General features: G+C 38.9%; 1 protein-coding gene across 2 annotated transcripts in view; it reads left to right on the plus strand.

The window, feature by feature from the left end:
* Positions 1–16,912, plus strand: part of SMG6 (SMG6 nonsense mediated mRNA decay factor) — a 214,824-nt gene that overhangs the window by 112,340 nt on the left and 85,572 nt on the right. For both annotated transcript variants that reach the window (XM_090257748.1, XM_090257749.1), the window contains exon 13: positions 3,365–3,566. In XM_090257748.1, the coding sequence (XP_090113874.1) occupies positions 3,365–3,566 (202 nt within the window). The remainder of the gene's footprint in view (positions 1–3,364; positions 3,567–16,912) is intronic.

Genomic DNA, 16,912 nt, shown 5'->3' on the forward strand with positions numbered 1-16,912 from the left:
GCATTTCTCAAGGACTGGGAGCTGTTTAAAGCTCCTCATGGCTACCAGAATCTGACTTTGGGTTACTCAGCCTAGGCCAGCCTTGAGTCCTTAGCTACTATGGGGTGAAGGTTGGAAGGTACTCCTGACTGGGATAAGGAACTAAAGCAGGAAAAAGCTAAGCTTTTCCCCTTCTACTCAGGAAACTCTGTGTTCACCCACGGAACTGACCTCTCAGCCCGAAGGCCTGATTGGGGTAAGCTGAGGTGATGTTGCTCAGGTTCCAGGAATTACCTCATCCGTTTGCAAATATCTTAACTTTTGAGTTCAGGCATCTCACCTCTTCCTTTTAGTATTAGTTTCCTAACACTCCCCTCTTCCCCACCCTCTGTGGAGAGTCACCATGTGGCCCATGGGTGCCTAGTTAGTTTTGTTCTTGTCTGTGGTGCCACTTGATATTTTGGAGTTGGGAACTCAGGGCACATCCTATGTCTTTTGGCACCAGCTGCTGTCTTACACCTCAGCACTGGAGTAGGAACTCTCATCCCCTTGAATTTTGCAGTGAGTTTTAAGGTTCTGGCACAAGATGGGTGGGTGGTAATGGGCAAAAGGCAGATGTGGGCAGGGGTCCCTAGTGGTGGCCAGCAGTCTCTGGGAGGAGTCAGTTTTGGTTTATCTGAGCCTTAGGGGACAGGGGAGCATGGTAATGAGAACCACATGGTACCACATATTTCTTCATCTTAGATCCAACATGGTAGGGGTGGGAGGAAGAGAGAGGGATGTGGGGCCTCCCACTGTGGCAGCCGTGGGTAATTTTCTGCTGCCTCTCCGTGGCTGAGGATGCTGCTGCCCACACCTCCCACCCCCAGCTACATCCTGAAGCAGCCTTGACCTGCACAGCACCAACCAAGGCCCCCAAGCCAAGAATTCAGCTGGGAGACTTTTCACCTTCTTCCTTCTCACTGTCGTCTTTCCTGTTTATTTTCCAAATTGCTGCTCTGCAGCCGAGCAATGCCTGTTGGCCAGAGATCACCAGCGCTGTGGGATCAGACTCAGGCAGTGGGCTCAAGTGGCCAGCAGGGCACTGGGGGAGGAAGCGGGGAGCTGGAAGAGCCTCCCTGTGCGTCTCCCATGGGCAGCGCTAACCTCGGAGGCAGCCCTGAGCAGCCCTATCACATCCGGTGCTTGTCTCTGCAGCCGGGACTGGAGGATAAACTATCAGAGCTGTGGGGCAGTGCATCATTCCTCTTATTATTTTCTTCTCTGCAGATGGGGTCGTGGAAAGTTCAGTTCCTTTTAACCCTCAAAGTTCTGTTTATTCTACAGCTGGTAGCCTGAATGCCGCGTTTCCCATTACATCACAAAGGGGCTCAGGCAGATCTCTGCACAGAAACGTGTTGCAACTGTTTATTTTTTTCCATATTTAAACATTTCTGACAGCCAAACCCAGCTGAGCCAAAAGATGGAGCTTTGTGAATGAGTCTGGTTGTTGGTGTCTGTGCAGAGAGAAGCTTTAAAAAACCCTTGTCCCTACGGTGATTCTTCCCAAACATGTTCTTTTTCTTGGGTAAAGCCTGTGAAGAGAGTTACTTCTGCTGTACACGTGTGTTGATTATGTGCCGTTCTGTGATTAATGGGGCTGTGTTCCGCCTGGTTCCCAGGACACTCTTGAAAACAAGATGTTTCATTTCATTGCCTTTTCCTAGTGCAGTGATTACAGTAAATAAACCAGTGCAGGCTCCTTCCACCTGGAGCCAGTCAGGGAGTCTCCACACCTCTACTCCACTTTCTCTTCCAGCATCACCTTCAGTGGCATGTCCCTTGAATGCCCTCCTTACTGCCATCCCCCCAAGGTTCCTAGTCCCCAGGAGCAGCAGATGGCTGAGGTCTGAGGCCCCTCCCTAGCAGATTTGGCTCATGCGCAGTAACTCGTCTGGGAAGATTCCAGGATGTAGCTCATTCTATACCTCTCTTTGCTTCTTGCTTCTTTTCCTCTTACCACTTCACCTCTTGAACCTAATTGTAAAGCATTTCTTTGATATTCTTTTATGGGTCTCACTTCTTTTGGAGTACAGCTTAGCATCTGTAGGGTACTTGCCTGCTCCAGACTCCCTGTTTAGGTGGTCCTCTGGGGAAGAAAGCCATATCTATAGATGTGGCAGGCCCCGAATCTGACCATGGTTTGGCTCTTTGAGCTGTGTCTTGGGCTGGCAAAAGGAAAGCTGTAAGGATCCTTAGCTCCCACAAAAACAGGGATCTGAACCACGGTAGGTTTTTGACAAATGATGGTGACAGAGAAATGAACCCTCTTCTTGTAAGTCTTCCCTGGAGTTTGAACTGGGGAGAACCAGACTTTACATTTTCAAGGTTTCCTCTCAGGGTCATCCAGGATCTGGTGATATGCAATGAGGATGACCATCCATTCCAGTTTCCCCAGGACTGGGATGTTTCTGGGAACATGGGGCTTTCAATGCTAACACGGGGACAGTCCCAGGCAAACCTTCATGGTTGGTTACCCTGTGTCTAGCCTTCCACAGATGAGGGAAAGGAGAGGAAACAGGATGGTCAAGATAGCACTGATACTGGTCCATCTGCTGAAATGCATGGGAAGCTTGGCAGTCTAGGAATGACGGTTTTGTTGGATGTGTGTTTAATTGTTTTTCTGCTTCTATGTAGGAAGAGATTTTTAAACCATTATAGGCACGGGGGGACCACAGGACTTTCTGTGGTGTGACTAGCCCCTCTGGCTGTGAAAAAGGAAGGGAGATTTGCACTCTCTTGCTGTCCGTGTGGCATATACTTGGCTGGGTAGGAGTGGGGAAATTCTGGGAGCTGTGTCAGGCACTGGGTGTCAATTTTTTAAAAATTTAAAATTGGTTTTCGAGGGTTGGGGAGAAAGGGAGAGATAGAGAAACATCAATTTATTGTTCCCCTTATTTATGCATTCCTTGGTTGATTCTTGTATGTGCCCTGACCAGGAATCAAACTCACAACCTTGGCGTATCAGGACAGTGCTCTCTAACTAGCTGAGCTACCCAGCCAGGGAGGCACTGGGTGACTATAGTGTTTGAGTAAGTGTTGTAGGGATATGTCTAGAAGGGTGACAGGACCTGCATTAGGCAACTGATTCTCTAAATTCTTTTCCCCTTCTGGTTAGGATTAAAAACTCCCCTTAATCAATTTTAATTTTGCATAGATGCACACACATTCACCAGATTTCTGCCATGGATACAATTCTGTATCCTAGCTTTTTGGGTAAGATTTCCTAGTAGATGCCAGCCATAGACAACATTTGCCACAACTACCTCCCTGCATGCAGGTGCTTAGAATACTTTAACTGGCCCCTCTTTAGAACGCTCTTCTTTTCTTACCTTATTTCTCACAGGGGTGCTGTGGATGTGTGGTCGATGCTGGCTGATTTCTGTAACATATTGACTGCAGTGAATCAGTCTGAGGTGCCACTGTACAAGGACCCGGACGATGACCTCACCCTTCTTATTCTGGAAGAGGATCGGCTTCTCTCAGGCTTTGTCCCCTTGCTGGCTGCCCCTCAGGACCCCTGCTACGTGGAGAAAACCTCGGATAAGGTCAGCCCCAGGCCAAACATCACTCTCCATTCACCCTTCCTCTTAATTCTCCAGACTTTTTTATTCTTGGGAAGTTTTCTGTGCAAACGGAACATGATTAAGTCATTGAGAAGGGTGTTAAGGGAAAATATCGACCTTTTAGCCGCTGACATCCAGCTCTGTGTCCTGAAAAAAAAAACCCTCTCGACTTCCTTTGGTGTGTGTGTGTGCTTGCTGGCATGTTGTATATACGATCATTTCCTCACTTGTTTAAATAGTCCAGCTTGTGTTGGCAGTGCTCTCACTCAACTCCAAATGGTTTGCATCATGCTTAAAGCACCCTCCTTCTCCCCCCTCTCCTCCTTCCCCCCGGCCACAAAACTCTGCACTAGGAAAACAGCCAGAGCTTTTTCCCTTTCCTAAGGAGGAGAGTGATAAATAGGTGACTAGAGAGAAGCAGACACCATGTGTTAACTTACAAAAAAAGCTTTTAGGAATATGAAGCATTCCCCGCTGCCTGGTTTCTATTTTTCTTCCTCTGAGGACTGCGTTTTAACCTGAACTTTTTTCTTGTCTGTCTGTTTATGGAAAACAAAGTTCATTGCCTGTTGCCTTGGTAGGGACTGTGGAACTTAGTCTCTGCTTAACAGTTGTGTCTTTGGCCAGGTGCAGAGAGAAAGGCATTTCATTCTGCTTCACATTCCCATGTAGCAGTTGCTAGACTAGGGAAGCAGCACCCATAGACCCTGGGAGCAGAGTCCCCTGTGCTGTTCAGGTGAATCCTATGGATTGAGCTGTCTGTGGAGTTGTTAGCATTGTGTCCCTTGAGAGAGAAGCCTTTGGGGAAGAGTTCACAGATGACTTCTCAGAAGTCTTTTTTTAAAGCCACATAGTAGAAAATAAATTCCAAACATAAACTGCAAATAAAGGAGATTTTATATTGAATATAAAAAATTTTAAACTTGGCTGGTGTGGCTTAGTGGGTTGAGCACCGGCCTGCAAACCGAAAGGTCACCAGTTCGATTCCTGGTCAGGGCAGACCTGAATTGCAGGCCAGGTCCCTGGTTGGGGCCATGCGAGAGACAACTGATCAATATTTCTCTCCCTTTCTTCCTCCTTTCCCCTCTCTCTAAAAAATAAATACAAATTTAAAAATCTCAAAAACATTTTTTAGCTTGTTCTTAATAGAAAAGAGTGTAAGTTCCTTGTAGATAAGTAAAAAGAAAAAAATGTATAACCCCTCTATCCAGAGGTAACATCAGTTATTTTTGCTGATCATCCAAGACATAATCAGATTTAACTTCTAGTACACACTTACTTAAAAACAAAACTGGGGGTCATATTGTACATATTATTTGTAATCTGCTTTTTTTACTTAATACTTTTAATGTGTTCTTATATGGAATCATTTTTATGATCACTTAATATCTTTTATATGCCAATATTTCCTTAACCAATCTTTGCTTTATTGAACCAAAGGATTATTTCCAATCTTTGTACTATCAATAGTAAAGTGATTCTTTATAACAGAATTTTTATATATATTCCCTTTGGTTAAATTTCTGTAAATAGATAAAGGTTCTAGACATTGACATACCAAAAACCCATATTATTTGGCTACATTAAATGATTAATGGATTTGGGGAATGTGAGAGCAAGAGAAATATTCATTTTATGCTTTTCCAATGAAAAGTTGGAATGAAATCTTGCTCTTCTAGTTTCAGAAGGAAATAAGAATAGGGAGTTGTAGTATGTAAGGCTGAGGATAGCTAACACAACGTTTACGTTCAGTTTGAAGACAAACTGGACAACCATGGCTTGAGTTGGGATCCACATACTGTCTTTATGTGATCACAAAGTGGACTTGTCTCTGAAGGGCGCTTTTGAGAGTTGGCTCTTGGATTAGCTATCTTTTAGTGCAGAACAAGGAAGAACGCCTAACCAGCTTCAGACTTCCTAAGTCCTATGTCCTCCTCAGCTCTCCCAGTCTCAGTGTCGCTACGTGATAAGTATATGATGTGGCCTGAGAACAACAGAGCCAGCAGTTCATGGCCTCAGCCTGTAGGAGTGACCCTCAGGCTACCCTTGCAGTTCTAGCTCATTGAGACTAAGGTAGGGCTCCGCTCCAAGGACTGTGAAATAGGTGTGTCACGTATAACATCCCCAGATCTAAACTCCTGAATTTTCCTGCCCAAAACCTGGTTTTTCTTCAGTCTGTCCACCTTGATAAATGGCAACTTTGACTTTTGGGTCGCTCAGGTGAAAAATCTTGGGGTTATTTTTGGTTCCTTTCTTTTTCTCACACCTCCATAACTAATGCATCAGCAATTCATGTCTTTACTTTCAAAATAAATGTAGGTGCAACTTGTTCTTACCACTGCACTCCAGTTCATCAAAGTACCCTCTAACTGGTTTCTCTAGTTCATCCCTCCTCTTACTCCCCAGTCTGTTTTCAGCACAACAGCTGGAATGTTCTTTTTAAAACATCAGTAAGTTCATGTCACATCTCTGTTTAAAGCCTTCTATAGCTGCTCCCTTCACTTAAAGTAAAAGCCAACGTTTTAGCAACAGCCTACAATACCCTTGATGATCCGATGCCGCCTATACCCTTTTAACTCTCTGACCTCAGCTGCTATTGCTCCTCTTGCCCAACATACTCTAGTCACATTGGCATTGCTGTTCCTCAGACAAGGTGCTCACTCATGTCTAAGAACTTTTGCACTTGCTTTCTTCTTAACCTGGAAAACACTGTCCCCAGAGATAGCAGTGTGGCTCTCTCACCCCCTTCTGAATGCCACCTTGTTAGAGAGGTCTTCCCTAGTTACTCAGTATGTTACTCACCTTTCTTTTTCTTTTATTCTGCTTTATTCTTCATGGCAGGGAAAAATAACATCTCTTGAATATCTAGTGTATATCAGCCCCTGGCCTAGGTATTTCATTAAGTCTTCACAAAAAGCCTGCCATATAGGTATTAGTACCTTTATTTTTTTTTAAAAAAGATGACTGAAACTCAAGAGAAGAGTGAAGAATGATGATAAACTCATGGATCATCTCCATAACTGACCTAGAATATTAGTATGGCTGTATCAGAGGGAATCTTTAGGAACTCTTGACCTTTTAGAAATCTGAAAAACATAGGCATTTTCTCTAGCTTCTAGTGTTCACGCCCAAGAAATGTAAAATATCTCAAGGATTCATGAGTAGCAGCAACATGAGCAACAGCAACATGAGCAGCGTCATTGCTGGTCAAGATTAATCGCATGTTTGGTCCAGCCTTGATGCTCATTTAACAGATAATTACCAAGCATGTCTACATTACACTGTCTTGCACACACAACATGTAAGATCCAGACGTATAAGGCAATGTTCCTCCTAGTTTGGGAGGTAGTTTATGGCATATACAAACATGTCAGAAGCAAGTAAGTTAATTTGAACCTATAATTAAGGGGGAACTCTTGAAATTTTGTTGAGCTTATTAGTATCCCAATGAAGGCATTGCTTAAGAAGTACTGATTTGTCGTTAACATGTCATTGTATATTCTAGAACATGCCAAGCATATTCTGTGAATTCTAGGTTTGTAAGTTCTTAATTGTTGGGTGAAATAGTTCCATGATCATGTAAGTTAGGTTAAAGCAGTGTTAAACAGGACTCATTACTACAAGACTTCTTGGAGCTTTTTCATACAGCGTACGTTGTGAGAAGGATAGTCTTTGCAGTCTTTTCCAAACTTGCTTCACCCTTGATCTTTCTGACTTACTAAACATCTTGCAAGATTAATATTCTGCCTAAAATAAACAAACCCCAGTAGAAAATCCAGATATGGGATGAGCAAGAGGTGAGAAAGCAGATTGCCATTAGGATTATCCAGAAGTAAGGTAAGGAGTACAGATTAGGTTGAAAGCAGTAGTGGAGCCGGTTACATTATCAGAGAAACATTGCAGATGTTGCAAACCAATTAGAGCCAACCAGGGGAAAGAAAGTGATCTTAAATTCATTGAGTGGTTACTAGGCATCTAACTTCAGAGGTTAAGTAGCACCCCCAGGGTCATATGGCTAGTAAAGTAGATTAGAACCCTTATCTGTATGACTTCAGAACCTCATGTTTTGATGAATGATTTGATGTCTAGGATTTACTTCAAAATAATCTGGGGAGTATGGTGGAGAGGAATATTAATGAAAAAAGGCCAGATATTGGTCAGTATTAAACTTGATAATTATTATTGGTTAAGTATTGATCATTATTACTAAACCTGAATTCATTATAGTATTCTGCTTGTTTATATGTTTGAATTGTTCATAATAACAAACTTTGAAGGAAATAATAAATAGCCCTCCTGAAAGCAAAACAAGTAAAACTCTGTCCTTCCTGCTTAAGTGATTGAAAAAGTAATCAAACTATAATAATAATAAATTTAAGCTCTTGTAATCACTAATCATGTTCCAGGCACAGTGCTAAGCTGTTTACATGCATTTTCTCATTGAAACCCCAACAACCCTATAAGCAGATAGGAAAAGTGGTGATAAGGAAACTCTTTTAGGATAAAGATGTTGAGTTCATATTGTGCCTTAGTATCAAAAAAGCTTAATTATCATCTTTAAAATACATGCATGTGACTGTATGGCTAGCTACAGGTGGTACTAAACAAGGATCTATTTAGTGACAGGCCCCATCCTTCCTTAGGCTCTAAAGCTCCAGTTATTTAATGAATACCAAAGCATTTATTTCATAAGTATATGGAAGCAATCCTCATTCTAGCATCCCCAGGTAGCTTAATCTGTGTGATGTTCTTTTTCTTCTCCGTATATTGTCTGACCAAGAAGTAAGTGAAGAACTTCCCAACAAGCTAGTGCTGAGGCCACTCTTCAGCTTGATAGGAAATAAAGTATAAGTCACATCGTAAGGTCGTAAGTCTCACATCTCATCCCATTCATTCTCACAGTCATCTTTGCTTTTTGTCTGAATATAGGATCCCAGGAAACTTTGTCATTAATAAAAAATGTAGTTGAGGTTAAATGAGGCTTAAATTGTCCAACTTTTGGAAGTCCTGACTTATCTGCTTGCTTATTTGTTAAATGACGTTTTTGGCACATTGTTTGTTGTTCATATAATTACCAAAAACATGTTTTAAATAGAAAATACAAAAAAAAAAAAAAAAAAAACCACAAGAAAATAAAAATCACCTACAAACTGCCACCTAAAATTAACCAGTGTTAATAGTTTAGTGTGTGTCCTTCCAGTCTTTTTCTGTTCATGCTTATGTGTGTACTTACTGTTTTCCTTTCGTAAAACTGGAACCCTACAATGTATACTTTGTTCTTGTTTTATGTTTTTTACATACCCTTGTTGTTTTGTGCATATAGTTTGGGTAAAATATTCTCTTTGTTGTTTGGTGGTCTGGAAAATATGTGTTGTAAGTGCTAGCTCCCAGTAACTAATTTTTTGAAAAACATATTCTGAAAGTATCAATACCAAAAATAAAAGAATATAAACAATTGACTATCCCATATTTAAAATGCAGAAATTAGAACTGTTTACAATATGTATTTTCTTTTTCACCCAGTTGCATTATGTTTCTAAATTTACAATAATTATTAAGAATTAACTTATACTAAGTGTTTTTAGTGCTTATCATCAGTCTTTTTATTCTATGGCTTTCCCATTTTTATGTTCTTTATTTTCATTAATCTGTTATTCAAATGCAACATTGATGAATTTTGTTCAGCAAAGATGTCATGGATGCTTTTTAAAAATTAAAATGACTTGTAAAATACAGTAGTAAAACACATACTTATGCTAAAGAATGAAACAATTCACAATAGTAAATAGTCAAAAGCCACCGTTCAGGGATAACTGCTGCTAACAATTAGATAGTTATGTTTTTAGACCACTTCTGTGCCCATTGAAACATATTTGTACATATGTGTAGCTATATGGTCAAATTGATCTCTTCCTTACTTTGCTCTTTTTATTAATATATTAAGGACATTCTTTATGACCAGTTTTTGAATACTTGTGTCTTGAAATTGTTCTTATTTTGTCCTTGTACATGAATGGCAACTTAGCTTAGGTTTACTTTTTTTTCCCCCTTAAAACTATAAATATTATTTCATTGCATTAATGATTAGAAAAATTGGAGAAAAGTCTGATTTTCCTTTTTTTTTTTGGTAGGGATTTTTTTTTTTTTTTTTTTTTTTGGTACAGAATGGGTAATTTTTTCTAGTCTTGAATTTCAGATTTTATGAAGATATATTTAAGTGTTGGGCTCTGTGCTTAATTTCTCATGGTACCTAATGAGTTGTTATTTTATTTTCTTTCTTTTTCTTAAAGATGTTTTTTAGAGAGAGGAGAAGTGAGGGAGAAAGAAAGGGAGGGAAACATTGATCGGCTGCCCCTCATATGTGCCCCAACTGGGGACTGAACTGTAGCTCAGGCATGTGCCCTGACCAGGAATTGAACCAGTTACACTTCGATTTGCAGGACAACGCCCAACCAACTGAGATGCCCAGATTAGGGCCCCAGTGAGCTTTTTAAATATGCATATCCAGCCCTGGTTGGTGTGGCTCAGTGAATTGAGTGCTAGCCTGCGAACAGAAAGGTCATCGGTTCAATTCCCAGTCAGGACACATGCCTGGGTTGAAGGCTAGGTCCCCAGTTGGGGGCATGTGAGAGGCAACCACATTGATGAATCTTTCTTTCTCCCTCTTTCCCTCTATCTGAAAATAAATAAATAAAATTTTATTAAAAAATAGTATGCACACCCAGCTCTGTCTTTGAACCAGAAAGGTTTCATCTCTTATGTCCTTGATTGCTAATGTTCTGTTTGTTCTATTCTTCAGTAATTTGTTCCCCTGATGTATTGGATTCCCATTCTCTGTCTTCTGCGTCTCTCTTTCTGTCATTTTAATTGCTTACTGCCTTGCCTCTGCATTCTTGGAGGGCTTCTCAACTTTGTCCTTTCTATAATTGGTTCAGATTTTTATAGTGCTGATTCTACTCTTTACTTCTTCTAATTCAGTTTTTAAGCCTGCTATTTCATTTTGTTCCCTTACATTACTTTCTTATCTTATCCTGTAGTGTTTATATTCTTGCCTGCCTTTTTTCCAGGTCCTTTTTGTCTTTGTTTTGGTCATTCATCTTTCAGCATACTTCACAGATTCTATGATTTTAAAAATTCAATTGTAAGAATAAAACAGATACTGTCTTCTTCACCTGACACTTTTCTTTCCAAATGTGCTTTGTTTCTCTGTCTCTCTGCATGCTATGTTCTCCCTTTTTTTATGTTGCAAACTTTTTATAGGCCCTATGTTGGATTTCTACAATCTATTTTGGCCATTTATATTTCTTCAAACAAAAAAAAAGATTTACTCAGGTCTGATATTTTCTCCAGAACAGGTTAAGTAGATTCTCACTGGGTGCCTTCTTTGTCTCCAAATATTAGAGTCTCCTTCTCAAGTCTGAGGTGGTTGATATAAGTTTGTAATACTAAGTCACCACCCTGAAGGGATTGAGGAGGAAGCCAACTGGTATGCAATTTCAATAAATGAATTTATTTTCTACATTTTCTGTTCTGTATATTGTAGAGCTATTATACCAGAGCTAGTTTCCTGTGTCTAATATTTGTTTCACATAAATGATATGGCAGTTTCTCTGACCTCCTTCATGGAGCTATGGCCTACCATGTCAAGAAGAAATTCTACTCTCTGGCCACTTACCTTGGGCCTCTCTGAACTGCTGATTGTGAGTGGTACTGCTTACTAGCAGTGAAAAAGCTTCCAAGTAGTGTTCTGCATCTACCCCATGTCCTCACACTTTATGGTAGGCAGACTGTAGTAGGTGGATCAAAATGTGCCCCACATCTTTAATCCCTGAAACCTGTTAAATATATTACCCTACAAGGCAAAAGAGTCTCTGCAGATGTTATTAAGTTAAGGATCCTGAGGTAGAAAGATCACCTGGCTTATCCAGGTGTGCCTATCACAGGAGTCCTCATGAGAATGTAGGAGTGTCAGAGTCAGAAAAAGAAGATGTGATGATAGAAGCAGAGGTCACAGAGAGATTTGTAGATAGTGCGCTGCTGGCTTTGACAGTGGTGGAAGGGACCATGAGCCAAGGAATACAGATGGCCTCTAGGTGCTAGAAAAGGCAAGGAAACAGATTCTCCTCCCATAGATCCTCCAAAAAGAACACAGTCCTGTCAACACCTTGGTTTTGGGAATTCTGACCTCCAGAACTATAAGATAATAAATTGTATTGTTTTAAGCTATTAAATGTGTGGTAATTTATTACAGCAGCAGTGTGAAATTAATGCACCCTTTAAAAGTGGAGAATTTTGCCAGGCTCTTCATTGTTTACTTATCCTGCTGCTTTCTTTTTCTTTTTTTTAACCTTTTAAATTATGAACTATAAATATGAAAATGCATAAAATAAAGACTCAATGCAAAGTGAGCAACTGTGTAACCAGCAAGCAGTTCAAGAAATAGAACGAGACAAGGGTGATTAATTACCAGTTCCATTCAGCTTATGTTGGAGGTCCTAGCCAGTCCAGTAAGACAAGAAACAAAATTAAGTATAAAAAAAGACTATTGGTAAGGAAAAATATAAAGCTATCCTTGTTTGCAAATAATATGATACATGCTTAAAAAATCCAAAAGAAAATAAGGATAAATTATTATAATTAATAAGTGAATTTAACAAAGTTTCTGGATATGAAGTCAAAAGTTTCTGGATATAAAGTCAGTATACAAAAATCATTCTATATTTACAAACTAACATCAAACAAAATGAAATTTTTTCAAAAGTCTCTTTCTTAGAAAAGGAAGTAGTAAATTGACTCTTAATGACCTGCTTCTACCTATCTATTCATCTGACTATAATACTTTATGTTGTGGCATATGGATGGTATTTTCCACTTTAATAGCTATCGACTGCTGTGCATCAGACACTGCTCTAAATAACACAACCATAGCAGTGAACACAGTAGACAAAGGAGGGATCATGGGTCAAGGGGGATAGACTCTGTGTATTTCATTTGGTCACTTCAGTTTGGATATTGGAAATAGAGTTAACTCGGAAGTTTATGCTTTTTATTGTTTTTTAATTATAAAAATAACCTGTGTTATAAAATAGGTATTCATTTTAGAAATACTAGAGAAATCAAGATTAGTAAAAGGAAAATAAAAGATTCGTTGGTCCTTGTATAACAGTTAGATAGATGGATAGACAGATATTTTTGCTTTTAAACAGAAATAGAATCAAACTGTATATACTGTTTTGTAATCTACTTTGTTCACTTAGCAATAAGTATATCCTGAATATATTTCCATTTACCTACAACATGAGATTTAATGGCTGCATCATATCAACTTCTGTGGACATAACCTAGTATTTGTTTAGTCCCCAATCATGAGACATTTTAGGAAGTTACTGATTTTTCAGTTTTATAAATGATGCCATCTCAGGAGACCTTATAAAAAAAATCTTCACATGTGTCTTTTATTAGTTCATAAGGTAAATTTTTAAAGTGGAATTAATAGGTCAAAGAGGGTATGCAGATTTGTAAGACTTTTAATAGGTAATGCTGAATTACCCTCCAAAAAAGGTATAATTATTTAAACTGCAGAAAATGAGTGTTTGTTTTCTGGCATTTTCACTAATGCTTAAATGGTTTAATTTTTTTTTTTAACTTTGCCAGAGATGCACAAAAAATGGTATCTCACTGTTTTGACTTTCATTCTTTGATTAAAAAGTATTATGCTTATTAGTTATATGTATTTATATATATAATTGTATTAAATTGCCTTATCCTCTTTGTCCATTTTACCATTGAAATGCTCATCTGTTTACTTCTTCATGATTTGTAAAAGCTATTTGTGAGTAACTTTTGAACTCTTTCTGGTTACCCATGTATATATAAGAGGTGTTTTATTTTTATATTGAATGAGATGAGAACTTCCAGAAGCTTGGGAGGGGTGTAGCACTTTACTTTGTAGGCACTAAGAACACGTATCTTCCTCTGTCACACCACATTAGATAAGATTTTTGTTTGTTTTCACCCTGTCATTCAGTTTCTATCAATTCATAGCTATCTTAAAAAGTCATTTTCAGCCAGATATTAGAAATGAACTATGAACTATAGTATCTCTTTCCTTCTCTATTTTGCCTATTTAATCGAAGGAGCCCTGATATAGCTATAAACTTAGTAAAAGTTATAACAATGTTTTGAAACGTCCTCTGGTTTATATTTAGAAAATGTTATAAATTCAGACATTTTTCCCCTCTTCTCACTTTAGGTGTAATAAATACTTTGATGATGAGCTGCTTCATTAGATGTTTCATTTCACCAGTGACCCTTTGCCTCTGACTAAATCTAAATTGTGTGTTTCTGTCTACCTCATCATTGCTCTACCTTACCTTTTTTGGTGCTCTCTTTCACCTCTTTACTAATTGTTTATAAATTTATAAAATCACTGATTACCACTTCCACTTTCTCTGATCTCTGATTATATAAGTTACTGCCTAATTTATCAATCTGATTCGCCAAATGGGCCCTGTTGAACTCAGTTCTCTCTATGCCCATGCTATGGATAGTTCAATGACTAGGTATACTTTGTGTTCTAGGATAGTAATTCTTACACTTTAGCATTCATCAAAATCACATGGGGAACTTGTTAACCATTTGCTGGGTGCCATTCCAATAGTTTCTGAGTAGTTGGAAGGAGGAGAGAAAAAAATTGCATTTCTAAACAACTTCTCAGGTGATGCTGATGGTCTGGGTTCCACACTTTGAGAACCACTGTTTTTTTGGAATTTGGTGGCAGCCAGGGTTACAGCCATCAGGCAAAGATTTTGGCACAGGTAAAAATAATAAAGATTTCTGATACAAATAGTCTTCCTGATTCTATCTTTACCTTTGGAATATAGAGCATATTACCTGAGAGTTCATTACTTTTCCCTCCATTGTGTCTAACAGCTTTCTGAGCTCTTCAGAAAGAAGTTACATTCAGAATGCTATAAATACATTTTTCCTCAATGTATATGAAGAGTCACATATGAATCTCCTTTCCCAAAAGGACCCTGAGCTAAACAGCTTACTTTTAGTAAGTGCTTATCATCTGCTAGACACTGTTTAAATGCTTTACATTATCTCATTTAAATTTCACAAAAGCCCTTTGGGAATTTGGACTATAAGAAGAACTTGCTCAGGATGACAGCTAAGAATAAAGGAACCAGCCCTGGCCTGTGTGACTCAGTGGTTAGAGTGTCATCCTGTAGCCGAGAGGTTTCGGTTTGATTACCCGTCAGGGTGCATACCTTGGTTGCACGTTCATCCCCTGTCCAGGTACAGACACATGCAACCCTCAGTCTGGATGGGTAGATCCCCAGTCTTAGCGCAGATTCCCCGTCGGGGTGCATCCAGAGGCAACAAATTGATGCTTCTCACATGGATGTTTCTCTCCGTCTAAAAAAAGCAAATAAAAATGTCCTCGGTGAGGAATAAAAAATAAAAAAAGAATAAAGGAATCAAGTCCAAACAATTCAGATCTAGAGTACACACTCTTAATTGAATATAAATACAGTAGTAGAGTGGTTGAACAAATATATTCCTTAGTACTTCTAGTTCTCAGCTTTGACAGTCCCCCCCCCACCTCCCCCTCCCCCCCACCTTAATTTTCATTGGGAACTTGATTTCTCACCAGGGGCTTGAAAACCATTGGCCTGGTTCAGAAAGATGGTCTTGTCTTGTCTCCCATAATAGTTCCTGAGAATGAACAAAGAAGTAAAAAGTTTGTATGAGGGGAGTGGGTGCTCATATTGAATTTACCTCTCTGGGTTGGATGTTCTTCAAATCTTGGAGTGTCCTGGGTCCCAAGATACCTGGGTGTCTAGAACATTGATTTTCAACCTTTTTCATCTCGGAGGATACATAAACTGATTATTAAAATTCTGCAGCACACCAAAAAATGTATATTTTTTACCAATCGGACAAAAATAGGTATAATTGTGATTGTTTTATACCAGAGGGCTATTGTTGGGTTGACTGTTGTCGTTTTTTTATTTGACAATCTAAGGGAAAAGAGGTCAGTGCCCTTGACCAAATAGCCAGGTATTACCTGCTTTAAAAATGCTTTTGTTGCCCTGACTGGTGTGGCTCAGTGGATTGAGTGCCAGCCTACAAACCAAAAGGTTGCTGGTTCAATTCCTAATCAGGGCACATGCCTGTGTTGCGGGCTAGGTTCCCACTGGGGGCATGCAAGAGGCAATCGATTGATGTATCTTGCACATCGATGTTTCTCTCCCTCTCTTTCTCCCTCCCTTCCCTTCTCTAAAAAATAATAAAATCTTTTTTTTAAAAAGAATACATTATGAAAAAATTTTCTTGTGGCACACCAGTTGAAAATTGCTGGTCTAGAATATGAGTCTTCAGAGAGACAACTTGATTTATTTTTGCCAAACCCATGAGTGCTCTAAGAGAGACTGAATATATGCATTGCATGCTATATATCATTTTGGAAGGGCAAAAGAAAAAAAAAAATGTCTAAGAGTAGTGTTAGTGAAACTTCCAAGGACAAGAAGATCAGGACAATGCCCTGCGCTCCAAACTTTGCAGGCAGGATTTCTTATAGATGAACTTTTACTCTTGGAGTTGGCTGATGGGAATAACTGATGCATAAAAACCAGAAAATCAGCACAGTAAGCATGCCTACCTATTTACATGCATACATACAAACAGTCTTTGGCTGGACAATAAATATGGCCATGATGAAAAATGAAATTGAACTTGGTAAATAGGAAGATGCATGATACTTAAGAGAAAAGTCTTAACTATTGACATAAAAATAGCTGCCTCACTACTTCCTGTCCCACCCTTTTAAATTTTCTTTACTAATATGATCTCTCATGTATGTCAAGGAATATGTATTATATTTTTACTTCATAACTATCTATTTGAAAAAATATTTCAAGTTTATATCTTTACTGTATCAACTTATTGATATATATTTACATACAATATCATACATTTGAATGTGCTTATGTACGTATACATCTATGTAAAGACTATCCCAGTCAACATACAGAATATTTCCATCTTCCCAAAATATTCCTGAGTGCCCCTTTGCAGTTAATCTCTCTAGTCCTCCTCCCTGTCCCAGGCAACCACTGATCTAATTAATTTCATTATAGATTAGTTTTGCCTGTTCGAGAATTTTATATAAATGGAACCATACAGTATGTATTTGTATGTCTTTGTTCTTTCACTCAACATAATATCTGTAAATTCATCCATGTTGTTGTGTTTTTCCAGTAGTTCATTCCCTTTTTTTTTAAATAAAATCTATTCTTTTTTCTTTCTTACAAGATTTCTTT

The sequence above is a fragment of the Furipterus horrens genome, unplaced genomic scaffold (assembly GCF_987537825.1).
Source record: "Furipterus horrens unplaced genomic scaffold, mFurHor1.1.pri manual_scaffold_11, whole genome shotgun sequence".
Lineage (NCBI taxonomy): Eukaryota > Metazoa > Chordata > Mammalia > Chiroptera > Furipteridae > Furipterus > Furipterus horrens.